At 42.0% G+C, this 19,927-nt stretch overlaps 1 protein-coding gene across 1 annotated transcript in view; it reads left to right on the top strand.

Moving 5' to 3' along the window:
- Positions 1 to 17,986, top strand: part of LOC119373146 (pyruvate dehydrogenase phosphatase regulatory subunit, mitochondrial) — a 70,752-nt gene extending 52,766 nt beyond the window's left edge. The window contains exons 16-19 of the mRNA XM_037643186.1: positions 1,227 to 1,316; positions 2,909 to 3,088; positions 3,808 to 4,002; positions 12,492 to 17,986. Of these exons, the coding sequence (XP_037499114.1) occupies positions 1,227 to 1,316; positions 2,909 to 3,088; positions 3,808 to 4,002; positions 12,492 to 12,683 (657 nt within the window). The 3' untranslated portion in view covers positions 12,684 to 17,986. The remainder of the gene's footprint in view (positions 1 to 1,226; positions 1,317 to 2,908; positions 3,089 to 3,807; positions 4,003 to 12,491) is intronic.
- Positions 17,987 to 19,927: the final 1,941 nt, after the last annotated feature.

The following is a 19,927-nucleotide window of genomic DNA, read 5'->3' on the forward strand; positions in this document are numbered from 1 at the left end:
TCAAATATAAATTATTGCTAATTTCGAAGAATTCGAAATGAATGAATAGGTGTAAACTAGTCTGCATGTAACCCCTCTGTAAAGGTGGTTTCACTGCAATGGAGGGGTGCTGTACCGTGAATACACCTTTCCTGGGAAAAACCGCACTGCCTCGAAGCTCCTTTTCAAGGCTAAATGAACACCCGAAGGTCGCGGGATCGAATCCCGGCCGCGGTGGCTGCATTTTCGGTGGAGGCAAAAATGTTTGAGGCCCGTGTACTTATATTTAAGTGCACATTAAAGAACCCCAGGTGGTCGAAATTTACGGAGCCCTCCACTACGGCGTCTCTCATAATCATACCATGGTTTTGGGACGTTAAACCCCAGATATTGTTATTATTAGTTAAATGAACATATTACCCTCACATCGATTTATAATTTTTTTAAATTTAAAAGCTTGTATGCTCTAAGTATAGTAAATTTTAAAAGCTAACATATTTTGCAGGTTATCACTTGCATTCTACTGAAAGTCAAATCCTGCTACTATTCGAAGTTGGTTTCACTTCCTTTGAACCAAAAAGAAGGATGTTCTCACATGCCTTGTTTCAATTTTTTTAAATATTGTGCAGGTTAGTTGGGTCATTACAAATATACACATTTTCCTTTACAATATGTGATAGATGCTATTTGAATTTGATTCAAAATTATTCGACCGAATCACTATTCACTTCGAATTCCTTCGAACCTAAAATTTACTGTTTGCACAAGCCTAGTTATTAACCATTGATATGCTTCTCTATGTTATGCCCTTATGAGTTCAAACAGATCTCTTAAAAAATTCTCAAAAGTGCATAGTGCAGCTTGGGTTGTTCATAACTTGAATGACATTACTTGCATGACAAGCAGTGGTGTCAAGGAAGATAATTAAAAGTACTCACGAATGAGCTTTTCAATCTTTCATTTTTAGGACATGTTTTCCAGTTGTAAAACTCAAGCCGAGAAGCGGAGAAATCATGCCTGTTTTACTCATGCCAGCACTTGTACGCAGAAATGTACGAGTGCTGGCTGTGACCTTCATTCTGGGTTGAATTCACCGAAAAAGGGAATTAATTGTAGCCAAATGAATGGAAGTCTACTGTGGTTGCTGTGGTTACAAGTGCCAACATTACAGTATTAGTGCGATGCGCTGTTACATGTACAGTTATGTACGTTATGATTATTATATATATATATATAATATTTTCCAGGAGCTGGACTTAGGTTTGGCCAGTGGCATCAAAGTTTTTCACATGACTCACACTGGAGACAGAGGATGGGTCTTGTACATACCTAATGAGGTATGGAATGTGCATTCAATCTGCACTTCAACGTCCGCCAGTTCTCTTGTGGCATTATTTATGGTGCTTTTAAATGCTCCCCCTAATTATGTCTACTTCATGTGCTTTAAAAATCTTCAAGGCACAGGTGCACTGCCAGCCATTAAAACTGAATTTTGGCAAATACATAGTGCAAAACGATATATTTTTATAAGATTGATACCCTGCAACTATGTTTATTACTAATACACATGTGCATTTTAAGCTCTTGCCTAACCAAGGCACATTGTGCGCTCTTCACAGAAGAGCTCCATGAAAGAATACAGGAGCAGTAAAAAACAACACAGTGTACTAATTCAAATTGCAAATTTCTGTGCTCATTAGCTATTTCTTTAGATACAACCATGTTGAAAAGCCAGGCAATTTTGTTGTTGCTTGATTGGAGCAGGCTTGGTTTGATTGTGTACAAGACCTTCAAAAAACAAAAGACAAAGCACAATAACCAAATAAATTTGTAGGGATATATACACACTTTTTCAAATTAGATAATGCATTGACCTTCTGCTACTGTTCCTACCCTAATTATATGTAATTGTTAGGCATGTGCGAATATTTGAGCACTTCGAATATTCGAATGAATATTACAGTATTCAAATTCACTTCGACGCGAATTTAAATTGAAATGAACAAATAGACACATATAAAGCGCATGTAACCCTCTGTAAAGGTGGTTTCGCTGATGCGGAGGGGTGCTATATCGTGAATACACCTTTCCAGAGGAAACCACGTTGCCGCGAAGCCCTACTTCAAGGTTAAATGAACATATTTGGTTCATCAAATCGATTCATCATTTTTTAAGTTTAAAGGCTTGCTATATCGGCTTATATGTTCTAAGTATAGTAAATTTTAAAACGTGTTTTACAGGTTATCACTTGCGTTCTTCCGAAAGTCAAATCCTGTTACTATTCAAAGTTGCTTCCACTTCCCTTTGAACCAAAAAGAATGACATTTGCACATGCCTTGTTTCAATTTTAAAAAACATAAGGCAGGTTATAGTTGGGTCATGACAAATATGCTCATTTTTTTAATAATATGTGAAATATACTATTCGAATTCGATTCGAAATTATTCGACCAAACCACTACTCGCTTCGAACCTAAAATTTACTATTTGCACATGCCTAATAATTGTGTTTTTACTGTCAAAGTGAAAGACTCCGGTACTATTCACTTTTGCTGGGGCTATTGACATAATACCATGTACTACCACATTTCCTGTGCCTTGTTCACTTGCTGCATAATTTTTTTTTTTTTCAAGTGTATTCTGTTGAGTGTATTCCTTTCTGGTTCATAGTAATGCAGTACCTTTCTGATAGATACGGCTATAATTGATGGACTATGCTTCACTGATTTAGCATTTACTTAATTATACCTCAGTACATCTAAAACAATAAAAATGAATGCTTGTAATTTTTTAAGATTACATAGGAGTTAATAAGCACAATAGTTTGACTTATCAACAATGTGTGATGTTAAGGAGCTTGTCAATTTCAGAAGTTGGTCATGATAATAAACCCTTTTTTTTTCTATTTCTTTACATTATTTTTTTTTCAGTATGCTCTTCATGTATATGATAGAATCCTTGAAGTGGGTCAGAAGTATGGAATTCAGCATGCTGGTTACTTTGCGATGAGGACGCTTCGCATTGAGAAGTTTTTTGCCTTCTGGGGAAAGGACCTGGATTGCACAACAACACCATTTGAGTGTGGACGAGCCTTCAGGGTGAAGTTTGATGTACGAAATTTGGAATTTCATTTTTGAGTGTCATCATGTTGTATTGGTGTAATAGTAGCGCAAAAAAGACGAGGACAAGAAAGTGAACACCACAAGCGCTTGTGGTGTTCACTTTCTTGTCCTCGTCTTTTTTGCGCTACTATTACACCATTATGAATCAGTACCAACTAGCTCGCCTTTCCGTTTTGCATCATGTTGTACTTATTTTACGATGCCTTAATAGCAGATGGGTTAAAAAAAAAATAGAAAATGGGGATGGAAGTGAGGAGGTAGAGTAGATGATTGCTAAAATTGACTGGAAACATGGTTGACCGCATTGGTATCGTGCTGTTAATAAACATGAAATACAAGTTGTGTTTATACCCATTGTAACTGGTTCTTACTTTATTTTCCAACCTAAACTACGTGTGAGTTTTGAGCATTACTTAACTTCACATTGTACTAGAATCACAGTAACAATTCGTTTTGCAATGTTGATACATTAAAAATATTTTCATGATCCTGTTAAAATTTGTGTTACTTAAATCGCTTATGTGTGCACAAGCTTTTAAGTATCGAAGCAATTTTTATCATTGCACAATCATAGCTTTACTGTAAATAATTGAAAATGATTGCTTTTAGCTGTTGGGCCATTTTCAAGGAAAATGATCGAACATTGAAATCCTCTCATTGCTTGGGCTCTTGTGACAGTAGTGCTTTGTTTATTGATTTTTTATTAGAAAGACTTTCTTGGCAAGGAAGCTCTGTTGCAGCAGAAGAAAGCAGGTGTGACGCGAAGGTATGTGCAACTGCTGCTTAAGGATCACGACCCTGACTATGATCCATGGCCTTGGGGTGGAGAGCCCATCTTGTTTGAGGACCGCTGCATTGGAATGACATCCACTACCTGTTATGGATTTACACTTGGCGGACAGGTACCAGCCTTTGATCACATTTCCAATGGAATGCTAGATTTCACTGTGTTATCGTATGCTACAAAGACCAAAAGTAGCATCAAAGAATGTGTCATGCTATGTGCTGTAGTCTAGCTTGATTTTGTCAAGTGCAGATACTTATCATTTTTACAATCTATTACGTAGCTTAATTGGCAACGGATGGCTTCAAAATATGGTACTTTAGTTCACAAAGCTTCAAATTTTAGTGGTAACCGCTGGAAATTTCTCATTATTAATGTTTATAAGGCTGTTGCATAGGATGTTTGTAGCTGAAACATTCAGCTACAAACATTATTAGTGTGTGGTAGCTGAAGCACGCTTCACTAAATGTTTTTCTGGGCATCTGAATGGTATAAAATGGCAGTCCATATGACCAAACAGCCCTCTTTCTATGTATAGTTGTGCATTTCTGCACCAGTTAGCATGTAAAATGGAAGAAATGGTGCAATTTTCACCTTGTGCTTTCAGGGTGTTTAGATTTGATCTAAACATTTTTACTGTAGAGAAATGGTTTGTTCAGTCTTTCACATGCCCTTGCTGTTCCATAGCAACAGATGTAGTGAACAAGTTATGCAAGTTTGGGAATGGTGCATGTAAATGCATGGTGCCACTAGTAATGTTTGCTGTTCCTCCGATGCAGTAGTGGAACTGTTAATGTGTTTGGGTAACTGGGGTAACTGCTGGACATAGTTGCCAAGGGCATTGGGCCGGTTCATTCGAAACGAGCACTCACTCATCATGGATAGACAAATATGGTTCCACATGCTGCCTGTTTTCCTTTTTTGTCCCATTACTGGTGTTGTCTGACTGCCCTCATGTTCCATGGGGCACAATCTATTTTTGCACTTGAGCTGCAGTGTCGCAAGGGGCATCACCTGACAACTTATTTTGCGACCTCTACATTTTAGCTGCATTTCTTATTGAAAAGCACAGCTTCAAACTTGTCCGATTCTTAAAAAGAGTGAAATCTGTAAACAAAAATAATGAACTGCCCATAATTAATCATTAAGTGCTTGATCTACGTTTCTCTAATATGGGCACTTTCAAAGACCATTGAAATGCACAAGCCACATTGGCTTTTTTGTTCCAGATTGGGGAATTGGGTAGACAGACTTCATCGGGCTTTTAAGGTTTTTATGGTCCTTAAAATGTGTGCATAAAGTGGTGTTACATTAATTCAGCCTTATTAGGATACACAAACTCGTTTTATTTGTGTATTTGTACTAAACAATTATCAGCTTTTATTTAGTTTTATTTAAAATAAAAGTCAAATATTACCACAAACATATGTTATGATGGAAGTCAGTATTTTTGCTTGGGCAGTAGGCAGTGTACAAACAAGTTGAGCTGCCACTAGACACTGAAACAAACAGTTTGCATCACTGCTTGTACTTAAAAAACTCATCCAAGTGTTTATCGAGCTTCCACGGCACTTCTCAGTGAATCTCAATCTGCCTCAACCATGCAGTTGCTCTCGATGACTATGCAGTGGTCCCAGTGAGCTCATCTTTTAAGAAAGGCCACATAATGAGCTCTTGTTTTTTTGGGCCTCATGGGTTCCACATGGGTTCCACATGGTTCTGATTGCTGAATAGGTAGCTATAGGGACGCAGTATACATTGCCTATAGACAGACGTGCATAGGCAAGCAGCGGAATGTACGTCAGCACACGATGAACGTTGAAGAGAGAACATGACCTTTATTTTGCGTGTATAGTGCCACGTGGTGTGGGCACTGTAAGCGGGAGCGCACTGAGCGCACTATTTGGAGTTCGTGTCGCTGTTAGTGGGAGCGTGGTCGTGCCGCTACAAGGCTGTGACCCGGGCATGCTATACGTTGCCTATAGACAGATGCGCATAGGCGAGCAGCGGAATGTACGTCAGCACATGATGAGCGCTGAAGAGAGAACATGATATTTATTATGAGCGGAAAAACGGCGCTAAAAAGATGGTTCAACCAGCCCAAATGCATACCCTACTGCAGATGATCCTTATTTCGCGTGTATAGCGCCACGTGGTGCGGGCGCTGTAAACTGGAGCGCACTGAGCGCACTGCTCGGAGTTTGTGTCGCTGTAAGTGGGAGCGAGGTCATGCCGCTACAGTAGCCAACATAAGAACATGTAATATGGAGAGAATTGAGCCTGTCGTTAAGAGTGGAGAAAGCCTAAAAGTAATGAAAGCTAGGCACAGGCAGAAATTGGATGTATATGTCAAGAGACAAGGAAGGCAATGGCACTGAAAATATGAATAACTGAGACACTGGTCTTCTGGAACAAAATATCAGCAAAAAATCTACTTTTACAGTGAAAGCTTTTATGAGACCACAACAACAGCCATTTTTGGTGCCATAGTTGTCCTTCGCCATCACCGGTGTCTGTAACTGTTATTGCACGAAATAAGAAAAAAATATCAGGGATGGAACGGAGTTCGAACCTGGGCTCTCTGCTTGGCAGCCCAGTGTTCTACCACAGAGCCATGCCGATGCTTGAAACTCCTTTGCAAAAAGGCCCTATACAGGCTTCATATGGGGAAGGAACCACATTAACATATGTGATATAGCGTCGTGGAAGAGTAAAATAACAACCAGATGTCACACAACGCTAATTCTGTAACCAGGTGTCACACAATGCGAATTGCATAACGATTGGGTTGTTGAATGCTTCCAACCCATTACAAAGGGCTCTGCCATAATTCTTCATCGTCATCACACACCAGCATCAACAAAGTGCACATAATGCCTTACAGGTGTTTAGCGGGTACCACGGTTCTCCACAGAATGACGAAAAATGGCATAGTGGCTGCTTCCCTACTTCACAAAAATTATAGTGATTTATAGCGTAGTGGGTACCTCGCAAGTGCACTTGTATTGGTTACCAGGGAAGTCTATAAGGCCCCCATGATCCAGCTGGGAGGCTCGACCCCCCCCCCCCCACCCCGGAATGCTTCGTGGGGGCAGAGTCCCCCTGGTGCCGCCCCGGGATATTTTTTAAGAGCTTGGCTTAGGTCCCCGTCCATTAACAACAGACTGTTGGCCATCCTGTCTGGCAGCTATTTCACAGGGGGCTGTTTATGCCCGCTTCTTTTTCATTTTAGGCTTTTGAAATTCTGATCATGGGCCACTGAAAACTCAAACATTCGGTCGGAAATGCCCCTCATACGGATTTGTGTGTGCAGAATATGTTGTGTGGATGAGCAGCTGAAGTGACCGCTTAAGCTATGACAAGTTGAGATGTCTTGAACCACGTAGCGACTGGTTTTCAGAACACAAAAATGATACTGAGAATACAAGGTAGCCCCGACACAGTCAGTCAGTGAATGCTTTTGCACAGACCTGCTCTCCAATAAAAATAGGGTAATTTCTTGGTTGTCTACAAATGGGTACCCTTCGACATGCATGCCTATAAAAGTACTGAGAAAAGATGGTATGCATTTTTGATTTATCAGCAACTCAAATACTCTCCCAGGAAACAAAATTTGGAGGAAAAACTCGTAATCCCAGCTTCGCACAAGGCGTAGTGGTAGCAAATTGTATTTGCTACTTTCTGAGAATTATTTTTGGCCACCTGAAATTGTATTTACTGGCATAGTTAAAGCTTCCTGTGCGAGCATTAGCCGACCCTCTCCTGTCTGGTGAATGTTTTAACAAAGTAAAGCATGCCAATAAAAAAATTCGGCAGATCCTGCGCATTGTGGGAATCGATTTTTCACGATGCAGTTAGCAAGTAGCAGCCTATTGGTCCTTGTCGAGTCTCCCACTGTCAAGTCTCCCACTACTGATCCCCATAATGACATCGCAGTGTCGAAACCTGAGAGACTAAATTTATATTACATAACTTAATTTGGAAGTCGAACTCTCTCTCTCTCTCTCTCTCTCTCTCTCTCTATATATATATATATATATATATATATATATATATATGGGGTGAGTGAGAGAGAGATGTGGAAGGGCAAGTCGGGGGTCCCACCCCCTCTGGAAAAATGAAAACTCTCCGTCTATGCCCCAAGAGATTTTACAACGGGCTCTAGTAATGCCGCTCTGCCAGCTTTCGCTGTGACTGTGCCGCGCTTTCCGCGCAGGCCTGTTTTTTTTTTAACATTTTTTTTTTATAATCTAGACGTCCGAGACAATCTGTTTCTCAATAATAATGCTTTCTGATGAATACTTATTTTGTTATTATGCTCTGAAGTCAGCTTCATTATCGTTTTCGCTCGCAGATGCCCCTCCCCCCACCCACCCCCATCCCAGAAAGAGGTGCTTTTCTTTTATGTGCTGGGCTGTTGCCCATGTTGTCTTTTGATGTAATAGTCGGGTTTCAATGATTCTTGTTGCAGTTGAAAACTTCCTACTCACAATAAAACTAATAAATTATAATACAGTAGAACCCCGCTGTTACGTTCCTCACTGCTGCGTTTTCCCGGCTGTTACGTCGTTTTCCGCCGGTCCCGGCATAGCTCCCATAGGATACAATATATTGGGAACCCCGCTGTTACGTCGTAACTGTCGGACCGTTCCCGTATGATACGTCGCGAAGTGCGCTCGGAGCCGACCGAGTGACTACCAAAGAGAGCCGCCATGGTGCATTTTCACGCAGCTTGGCCTCGTTTGACCGTAATATTAGCCGCATGAGAGGCGCAAGCAACAGAATCTTTCAGTTGATGCAAACAAAAGCATGGCCTTCGAGATTCAAATTGCAAAGATGGCGTCTATGACGTAACTGCTCGCGAAAGCAAGGCCTTCGAGATTGGCATTTACTATTGACAAAAGCATAGCCTTTGAGATTTGTATTGCACAAACATGGCGTGTATGACGTAATTGCTTGCGAAAGCAAGGCCTTCGAGATTGGCATTCACTTCTGCCATCGCGTTGGCGTAGACTCATCATCATCGTTATTTGTCGGAGAGCGGGAGGAGTTCGAGCTGGTTGGAGCTCGCACGGTCGTGCGTGCGGTTCGCGGTCGGACTCGCCGCGCCAGTCGTGATTGCGTGTGCTAAGTTCTTTCATGCCTACAGCTGTTGGTGTTAAAAAAATCACATACGTTGATTACATTTCTGTGGATGAGGCCGTCCTAAGCTCCGCGTTTCTATCCATCAACTAGATCGCGGCTGAGCGCGCCAATTTTCGTGCTGCTCGTAAGAATTGAAATAAAATTCTGTACCACTAAATATCTTGCCGTTTTTCCTGTTTTTCGGCTCTTACGTTTCCCGTCTCTTACGTTTATTTCCTACGGTCCCTTCAAAAACGTATCAGCGGGGTTCTACTGTATCATTGATTAGAAATGTTTTTATTTGGCAATGCAACAGATAAAAATTCTGAGGTTCCCAAGCACCATATTAGACATGGCAATAAGTTTATAACGATAGAGCTAAGATTACAGTGACAGTCTAATTGTGATCTCTGATTGTGTTAGAATATTCCCATATAAATTTTTCTAGAGTATTCAGTGATAAAATTGCAGAAAAATTGGGAAAATTGATTTTTTATGATATATTAAATATCTCAAAAACCGCTTCAGATAAGGAAAAACTGATGGCGTATCTGCTTCTAGCACTTAATTTATAATTGAATATTTTTATAAACACGCGAGTGGCCTGAGAGACGGGGAACATTGGCACACTCGCGAGCCGTGACATAACAAGCAGCTTGCTGCGCGAGCATCTGCATTCTGGCTAGCGACATTCTTCCGTGGTCAGCTGTGCGTGAAATCAAGAAATTTTAGATTTCTTCAGCTTCGCACTGAAATTGAACGATTTGCCATGGCTGAAATTTTGGCAGAAGACGACGGCTTTGCTCCATGAAGCACATGACATCACGGACGCCATGGCAAAATGGCAGTCACCGGCGGTGGGTGGGGTTTATAGCCGGCGACTTCTAGGGCCTGTTTTCCACTGAAATATTCTGTTACAGTCCACTTTTCATATATGTAGCGGCATAATAGACCCTCTACTTTTATTTTTCGCTGAAAACCACAAATTATTGTAGCACAGTGTGACGTTGGGTGAGTTGGTGCATAGCTTAATAAAATATTTGTGGCGCACCTGAGACAAGCAAGAAAACAAGAGAAGACAGGATAGGGCGCCAGACTTTAAACTAGTAGTTTATTTTCCTCACATCACCCAAATATATATGCTTCCCGATATGCGCACAAAGAGGGGGTGCAGCACAAGCAACTATCGCATTGCTCCAATCAGAAAAAAACAGAAAAGAAAAAAACCCTGTCACACAGCGCTATCTAAAAATAGGCATTCATTCTTGTACAGAGATATCGAAGGGACACTGACACATTCATCCCCCTTCTTCTGTATGTGATATGCCTCAAGTACTTCACGTGCTAACGTTTCCCTGCTTCGTCCTATCACACGAGCTTTTCCGAACAGTGGTGCACAGCCACACGAAGCACAATGGAACGGTAGGTGTGAACCGGCGCCATTCTTATTTGATAATATATGCTCCCCTTTTATTTTCTGATTGTGCTATGTGATAGTTGCTTGTGCTGCGCTTCCTCTTTGTGCGCATATCTGGAAACATATATATATTTGGGTGATGTGAGGAAAATGAACTAGTTGAAAGTCTGGTGCCCTATCCTGTCTTCTCTTGTTTTATTGCTTGTTTTATTCCTCAACTCGAATTTCATGGGGTCATGTGTCCCGACTTGTCTCGCTCACTATGTAATGCGGCACAACTAACGGCAGAGCTTGGAAGTGCCTGTGTAGAGGAAGTTGGTGCCCCATGGTCGCCTAGTCCATCCAGCACACTGATCAAGCTGCTACCATAGTAACAAACATGGTGCTGCACTCTTTGCAAATAGCGGAGACGAAAACAATGGGCCGAGGGGAGAAACGTTGACTTCACGAGTGTACAGCACGTACAGAAAGAGGCTGTTCACGAGGTTACACAAGCAAGAATTGAAGCTATCACACACAGAAGTGTATGTGTGCGCATTTCTCCACTTGGAAGCCACAGGTTAAAAAGCAGCCAGTGCTCTTATCATGTCTTGTAGTTCCAGAACTTCTTTCTTTTACGATTGTATATGTTCGCGTAAATGTAAAAAGTGGAACAAGCCATACAAAACAGATCTCAAGCAATGTTTTTTGTTAATAAAGTGATTATGTGCAACTTTTGTTCTTAATGAGTTACAGATGAGCATTTGGTTACGTCTCTTCCATCAGGAATGCTTCTGGCGAGCGCCACTAGGCACTGATGTGGTTGACAGCGATGTAGTGATTTCTTTACGTGATTAAAATACTAAATATTGTGATAGCGATGTTTTTGTCTGTGTGAAAGCACCTTTAAATGGCCCTTAAACAACCCAAAGGTCAAAATTTAGTAGTGTTGCAGTTCTGCACGAGTCTTCAACAAACACTTACCCGCGAGAATTTTTCGAGACGGTGTTGTACTAGCGGAGTAACTTGTGTTTGATAATCCAAAAGACGCCTTCGCTCGTTTCGCTCTTTCCTTCGCTTCGCTCCTTTCGTCGGATCATCTGTCCTCCTGACCAAGGGCTCCTCCTCACTGAGAGAGGAGAACGGCGAGCGCGCGTTTCTGCAAGCAGACAAACTGGTTCTTTTTGTCGATGACATGACCGGACGCGAATGGCGACGTCAAGGCCAATTCTATGGATTCCGAAAGGCCTGGAGAGGATAAGGGATTGTTTCTTGGAATTTGTGGCACGTCCACACCTCGTAGCGTTGCCGCGTTTGGCATTGTTGATCGTGACAGTATTCTGAACACGATGCGTGCGTTTACTGGAAATTATAAAAAATTATCTGAGGTGGTTTAAGGGCCGTTTAAGGGACAAGAACAGAGCAAGAGTGGGTGAAATGCGTGTTAAGGACATCGTAGTTGGAATAAAGAAGACATGGACGTGTGCGGGGCATTTAATGAAGAAGGCAAGATAACCGATTTAAAGGTTACAGATTCCAAGAGAAGGCAGGCGTGGCAGGGGGCAGCAGAAAGTTAGGTGGGCAGATATGAAGAAGCTTGGGGGGATAACGTAGCCGCAGCTAGCATAGGACTGGGTTAATTGGAGAAATATGGAAGAGGCCTTTTTGTCCTCTAGTGGGCGTAGTCAGGCTGATGATTAAGATGATAAATTGATTGTACTATAGTTTACTATTGCACAGCCCTGGCATATAGGAATAAAGTTTTGTATTGCGAATTCACCCACACATCTGATGAGCAGGCAACACTACTTACAGCTCGCTTTCCTAAGTTTTCTTCACATAGAAGCCACAGGAAAGGCAAATTTTCTTGCAGTCTAAACAATTGCATGGGAAGGGCACAGATGCACTAGGCCTTTGTACTACGTGTGTGTTACACCATGTATTATGTGATGATGGGCACAGGTGTGTGCCCACACGTTGCTAGGAAATCAATTTGTGATTTCTGTGCTTTCAAAAACTTTTATGAGCATGTGTACATTTGTAGTACTGTGGCCTGCACATTTGGCAACTTGCTGATGGCCTTGCAGGTCTGCCTGGGCTTTGTGGAAAACAAGGACGAGAATGGTGTGCCACAGGTGCTGACGAATGACTTCATCTTGAAGAATGAGTTTTGTGTCGACATTGCAGGCCATAAGTTTGCAGCTCGAGCCAATATTCATTCACCATCTTTGGCTTATCAGGTGACCACCCCTGACCGACTTTACCTAGCAACTAGATGAAGACCTTTCTTGGATGGGCCATACATGCCAGTTAATGCGTTGGACTGGTATTTGTAGTTAATTAGTACCTGGAGAATGGCTTTTATAACAGCACTATGTACCGATACCCTTTGCTGGTTTTCTCAAAATGCTTGTTGCTGAGAGCGCATACTCTCGGCAGCTTATTTGCAGCATTTCAGTGGATTAAATTGCTTAATTTATTGAGTTGTTACTTTGGAACTTTGCTTAATGATAAAGTAATTATGTCTAGTCATCCTGTCTGAACTTAGAGTTTTGTGGTCCATATAGTGTTTTTGGGAAGGTTGCCTGAACAGGAATAAAGTGCCTCAGACAGGCTGGCCTACAAGTATCTACAGCAACACCACGTGATTTGATGTCACTGGCTGACCTGTTCACAACAAACATGCCAAGGGTGATGAGTTGCCTTTGACGAAGATAGGTCCACCTATCGAAATGTTGGTTAGCCTCTGTCCGAGTCCCTTATTGTTCAGACAACCTGTATATCACATTGTGTTTCCACCCGTCGGTTCCCACCTGTACTTTGGATATAGTGTTTTTGATGCTCTAAGCTCGAAGAACTGTTTTGTTGTGATCTTTTGCTAGAAGGTAAAAAAACAGGGAGTGAGATGTGATGGTGACTCAGCTGTGCATTGATCCAAAAACAGTGTCTATGTATGTGCATGTTTCTGATTGTTGCTGCATCAATATCTTTAAAAAAAAGCAAACTGTCGCTGAATTGAAGTTGATCTGATTTGTTAACATCCATATAGCTTCCTGTGGAAGATGAATATTTATTCTGACTGCTATCTTAACAAAAAGTAGTTAAAAAAGTGCAAACTATGTGTCGCACTCAATGAGCTTTCTTTCAGTATTAAAGAGGCCCTGAAACACCATCTGTATTTCTTTGTATTTGTGTCCTCAAAGGGTCCTAATCAAGGGGCACTATGTGAGGTGTAAAAATCGACAAATTAATACCTTCCTAAGTAATCACAGTAAGGCATCACTATTGGACTCTGTTGCCTTGTGAATCTCCTGCTGAAATTTTTTTTTTAATCCTTCATGTATAAGCAGTGTCAGAGTGTCAGAGCTACAATAGTGGGGAAATGACAAGGTTGTGAGGCCCCGCCTAAATGTTATGTTGGTGCATGCCATGGCCTGCCTTGCTCATTTTCTTTTGTTTTTTCTTTCCAATGTGTTTGCCGCTACTTTCGATTGAGGTGTGTGCGCTGCTCTCTCAATATAAGATGAGAGCTGGGGCTGTCTTGTATCGCTGCGCTCTTGGAGGTACGTCACACAAAGATACCAAGCTGAGAATGTGGTTGTTGGAGCATCTCATGGCAATCCGTGGTGGCCTCGGAATGTACACTGTGCAGCAGAAGCATCTAGATGCAACTGTCATTTGCTAATTGTACAACAGGGCTGAAGTGTGAGCTTGTGCTCATGTGCTTAGGTCTGGTTGCACTGCATGAATATGTTGTGTGTACTAGCTTTGTCTGTGCCGACTTGATTGACAGACAGCAGCCAAATTCAGATTGTGGATTTTAAATTTCTTTCAGTTATTGTACCTCGAAACTTTTACAGTCCGTTCAGCCAAACCTAAGGAGGGCGCAAGCAAAAGTCAATGGACTCGTGAGACACCCGTTAGATTGCTTTGATGTTCTCAGTCGATTGCATTGTTACTTCCTATTACTTCCTATTCCTATTTCCCCTTCGGTCACCTCGACATCACCTCCGGTTCTCCATGATGAGACTTGGTCCCTGAGGAATTAATTTGCATTTAATTCACCTTCAGTTCACTTCAACATTTGATTCACTTGCATACATTATTACTTTAATTTATTTTAATTCAATTTTAATTCACCTTTAATTAACTTTCATTCACATGTGATTCACCTTATGCACTTATTATCACTTGTAAGCACTTGGCTTACACTTATTACGTCAAGCCCTCCTCCCTTCCCCTTGAAGCTTTCTGTACCTCACCTGGTGTTGCACTAACTCCAGGATCAGCCCACCTGACTTTTGGCCCCATTCGTGTTCATGCCGCCAGATGCTGGAACTTCGAGGCTTTTATGTCCGGGGTCGGCGTAGAACTGATCACGTGGCCTTTGGCCTTGAAGTGTGATGAGAGTCAGGCTCGCTAGGAGGGGAAGGGCTGCACCGTGCTGCGAGCGTGTTGCGAGAGGCGAAGGCATGCTGCGAGATGCGAGGGCGAGGGTGGACGATGTCGAGGGGTGAACCTTCGAGAAATGCGCCAAGATGAGGTAATAATGAGGCGCAGTAGAGCGTAAAATAGCGTGTCACTGTCATTGTCAGTGTTCAGGAGTTTGCGCTTTCAGAATGGCGAACATTTCTCATTCTCCCGATGAAGAAGCCACCCGACGGGAGTGTCAGTGAGAGCTGACGCAAGAACGGGCATGCCGTCACCGAGCCAACCGCAATGTTCGTGCAAGGGAAACCGAAGCTAAGCGCCAGCAAAGTGAAGACTTGAAAAACATAGAAGTACGATATAGCTTGATGAATGACGGGCATAAGCTTCGCTGTTTCGACAGTGTTCGCGAAGTGGAGCTGGCTGGATTTTTTTTTTGCTCGTGATCCGTATAACGCTTTCGCCTTGATATTGATATCTGCCAAGGCATATAGTTCATTAGGCGTGGCATGCACAAGGCACGTAGAAGAGAGCTGCCATGCACTGCCAAGCGTGCATGTGGTCTTAGAGACCACAAGTGATAGTCATAAGGTATGTGGCCCCTGGCAGCTTCAATTAGCAGCAGCATTGTGTTTTTTGTGGTAGGCACGGAAGCACAGTGCTGGAATGAACCATGCGTGTATACACTTCCAAGTCCAAAACAATGATGAAATTATTTGTGGTTCCTCCCTCCGTGGGCACAGTCCTATCCCCCTTTCCACCACCCCCCTCCCCCACCTTGGGACAACGAAACGCCTATGCCTCTGATTGCAGACATATACTTTTTTTATTCATTCAACTAAAAATGAGTGACACTACTGTTATTCAGAAATTAAAAAATACTTGTTGTGCCCTCTTGTTACATAGCTGGTAACGATACTGCAAAGGAGAAGGAAAGAGCAGATATATTTTTGGCTGTTTTTGACACAATTTCGTAAATTTTCTGCTGCATGCGATGCAGTAATACTCCACTCGCATGACCGCAGGTGCATCATATGCAGATTGGCTGAAATGTGGCTTGAGATGATTTCGTTTTTCGTTGTTACGTAGTAGTTTGTTTTTGTTATATGTGCAGATCCTGCTTCCTATATGTTGTAGTTAAATAGAGACAGGCATACGGTCCAGGATGCATTTTCCTAAGACAACTAGAAGGCAAAAGCCATCTACTTGTTCTTCATTTTCTTCTCAGTCAATTGTACTTGTACCCCCCCCCCCTTCCCTGCCCAAAAGCTTTCTGCACCCAACTTGGTTTTGCAGTGCCTCAGGGATCGGCCCACTTTTGACCAAGAGACAATGTGATGCGACGTCATCATGTGACGTTCCATTATGCGATGTCATAGTGACGTCATCACATGATGATCATTTTTTTTTGCATCACTCATGTTGACGCTGACGGTGACAGTCACTTTTCACGTTTGTTGAGGCATCTAAGGCTTTCGCCTTAATAAACTGTGGTTGTTAGCGTCATGTCTATTGTACTAACTTCACCCTATCTGAAGCGCTGTTCAATTCTGCTCCAATAATGTACTAAGAAGCTCATTCCGGCACAATTCTTCAGATTGGCAACACTTTCTTTATATGGTCAAAAAGTGTTTCAAGGCCCCTTTTATGTGAGCTGTTCCAACTAGATGTCATCAGTAATTTAAAAATACCAATGTTGGGTTCATACAAGTAGTGATCAGTGTGTTTTGATGGTCATTGTTTGTGTTACAAGTCATGAGTATGTATTTAAAAAATTTTGCAGAGATATTTATTTGAGTTCAATTAGATAATTTTAAAGGGTTCATGAACCACCGCTCAAGCTTGGTTAGAAAACACATCCTGCGGATAGCAGACACTGCTATGAACATCTCAGCCAAATCTTGCAGTCGTGCGCGGCAAGGAGAGCTTACAAGCGGAGCGCGAAGTTGTCATTTTCTCAGGTGCCCTGTTTTCATACAGAGGCCCGTCCTCACTCGCTTCGAAGCTGCTGGCACCCGCTGTTTGACGTCGAACAGCGGGTAGCATGCTATTGGCCAATAGCTCACATAAATCAAGTGTGCCGTTTGGATCTGATGCACTTCTTGCCACGTGCCAGTGGAGTGCTCCATAGTCTGCTAACATTACACAGTGAGCCACTCTTACAAAAATTACAATGGGAGAGCGATTGCTTTTCATCTCGTGCACTCAAGGTCATGATGCGCACTCACGTAACTTCTTCTTCCCCCCCTTTGCCGTGCCATCCCTCCCTGCTTAGCTTCCAGCACACTCGTCTGGGCGAGGGAAGAGAGAAAGCGCTTAAGGCGTGCGGAAAATCTCTGTAATTCTGCTCATTCTAGGCAGATTTTAGAAATTTTTGCGGCAATTGATTCATGAGGCAATAAACTCTGATACTGAGGTCATTCTATGATTACTTGGAAAAGTGGTTCATGACCCCTTTGAGTTACCTTTTCAATAGGGCATCATGCAAGTATAGTGGGGGACCTTGAGAAATTACCAATGTATAACCCTTTAACCCTTTTGAAGAATCAATGTATGTATTTCTTGAAAACCTGCCTTTATTTATTTTGTCTTTTTTTTTTCTAAAAATATGGTACTGTTATACCGCCTTTGTTGAAAGAAAAATACCAAAAGGCATTGTGCATTATTTATTTATGTGCCAAAATTACAAGGCACAAGAAAATGACAAAAAAAATTTTTGGCAGGCTTTTTTATTACATTAGAAGAGAAGAATACAAAATTACTTAGGTCGCTTTAATTTGCTGTTACTGGTCATTTATTGACATCCCCCACAACTTTTGCTTCGATGTCTTATTGATAGGGTGAGTTGACATAAAAGTTTGAGAATAAGTTTAATTGAGTAATATATTTTGCAAAATGGAACATAAAAGATATTCTCGACTAGGATGGACACCGCCTATAAAAATACAATGGATGCTGGTCACACAATGCGTTCCGTTAATTTTTGTTTGGATAACTGGTATAAAAAAATGTATCAACAGCCATAAAGAACACATCTGCTGTATGTTTAGATATTGTTCTTTGATCGGTTTCCGATTGACTGTTGTGCCATGTTCCCATGAAGTACCTAACTGTTCCTGCTTTGCAGAGTGTGAATAAAGTAGTCTTACTTTTATCATTGTGTGAAAAATGTGCCTGTCAAAGTAGCTTTTGTTGCTTCCATTAAGTTGCCATGTGTATTCATATAGTATGTGCTTTGGCCTGTCCTACAGTCATGCCTCATTAATACGAACACTTTGCTTCCCTGTAAAAACTGCCCATAACGTGATTTTCTAAGAACAAGCTTTAATGGAAAGTAAAATTTGTATAATAAGTATTATTGGAATGAAGGACTTTTTGTTTATTGTTGTGTGCAGTAAAATTAGCCTGATGTAAACTTAAATGACAAATAGAAGCAACTTTGTTAGCATAGTGCTGGGCATGAGATTGCAATTTCTATTCCTGGCCACAGCAGCCATGTTTTGACGAGGGCAGAATGAAAAGAATGCATACTTACTCAGTTTTATTTGCTTATGAAAGAGCCCTCCAAATGGCCAAATTAATGCAGTGCCCCTCACTGTGGCATTTTGGCCATTGTAATATCAATTACTCAATCGGTGTAGCGAAGGAGCGTGGGAGGTTCAAATGCCCTCCCCTTACCTCCAACCACCATAAATTTTTGACACCCATGATGTATCAAACACATGCACAGACGCATGCACACAGAGGGGTTACCCGCCACGGTGGTCCAGTGGTTATGGTGCTCGACTGCTGACCCGAAGGTCGCAGGATTAAATTTTGGCCGCAGCCGCATTTCAGTGGAGGCAAAATGCTAGAGGTCCGTGTACTTAAACTTAGGTGCGTGTTAAAGAACATCAGATGGTCGAAATTTCGGGAGCCCTCCACTAGGGCGTCCTTCATAATCAATCATGATTTTGAAGTTTGAAGTTTATTTTACAGTTTTGACAATACATGAGACATGAACTGTCATGGTGCCGAAACAAAAGGCGTGTTAATACACTCCTGACTAGGCTCCTGGCACCAGTGTGTCGGAACGGAACGAAAACCAAAAACGAAAAACAAAAAAAAAAAACGATATTTTTGACTAGAACGAAAACATAACCGAAACTTTATCTATTATTTCGTTCCGGTGTGAAACCAACATTTTTTAAGTAGTTTTTCGGTTCAGGAGAAGACTTGGCAGTCCAGAACAACTGAGATCATGCAAAGTGAGCAGTTCCACATATCTCAGGGTACAGTATTAGTGTGTACCTCAGGCAGGAATTCCATAGCAAAGATATGTTGAAATTGTGCGAAAAACGGAAACAGTGGCAACCAGAGATGTTTGTATTAACGCAAGTGGACTTCTGCGTGCCTGTCATGCAGGCCAGCGTGGAGAGAGCATTGTCGGCGCTGAAGTTCGTTACAGCGAAAGCTGTTATGAGATCACAACAGCCGATTTTGGCGCCATAATTGTCCGCCGCTGCCGGTGTCCATAACTGCTATCGTGTGAAATAAAAAATGAAATGAGAAACAAATTTCTGGGATTGGATGAGATTTTAACCCCCCCTTCTGTGTGGCAGTCGAGTATTCCACCACAGTGCCACGCTGGTGCTTGTAACTCCTTCGCAAAAATACTCTATACAGGCGTCATGTCGGACAAGGAATCACGTTAGCATATGGTATATAGCATGGCAGAAGAGTTAATAACAACCTGGCGTCACACAATGCGAATTGCGCAACGAGTCGGTCGTTGAATGCTTCCAACCCGTTACAAAGAGCTCAGCCATAATTCATCTTCATCAGCCGCAGCACAAAGTGCACATAATGCCTTACAGATGTGTAGCGGTTACCACGATTCTCCAAATGGCGAAAATTGGCATAGTGGGTGCTTCGCTGCTTCAGAAAAATTACGATGATTTATAGCGTAGTGGGTACCTCGCATGTGCGCTTGTATTAGTTGCCCCAAGAGAGCGTACAACGGGCTCTAGAGAGGCCGCTCTTCCAGCTTTCGCTGTGACTGTGCCGTGTGTTCCGCGCAAGCCTGGCGATTTTTTTTATCAGAACAGCGGTCTCT

Source organism: Rhipicephalus sanguineus, chromosome 1 (genome assembly GCF_013339695.2).
Source record: "Rhipicephalus sanguineus isolate Rsan-2018 chromosome 1, BIME_Rsan_1.4, whole genome shotgun sequence".
Taxonomy (NCBI): domain Eukaryota; kingdom Metazoa; phylum Arthropoda; class Arachnida; order Ixodida; family Ixodidae; genus Rhipicephalus; species Rhipicephalus sanguineus.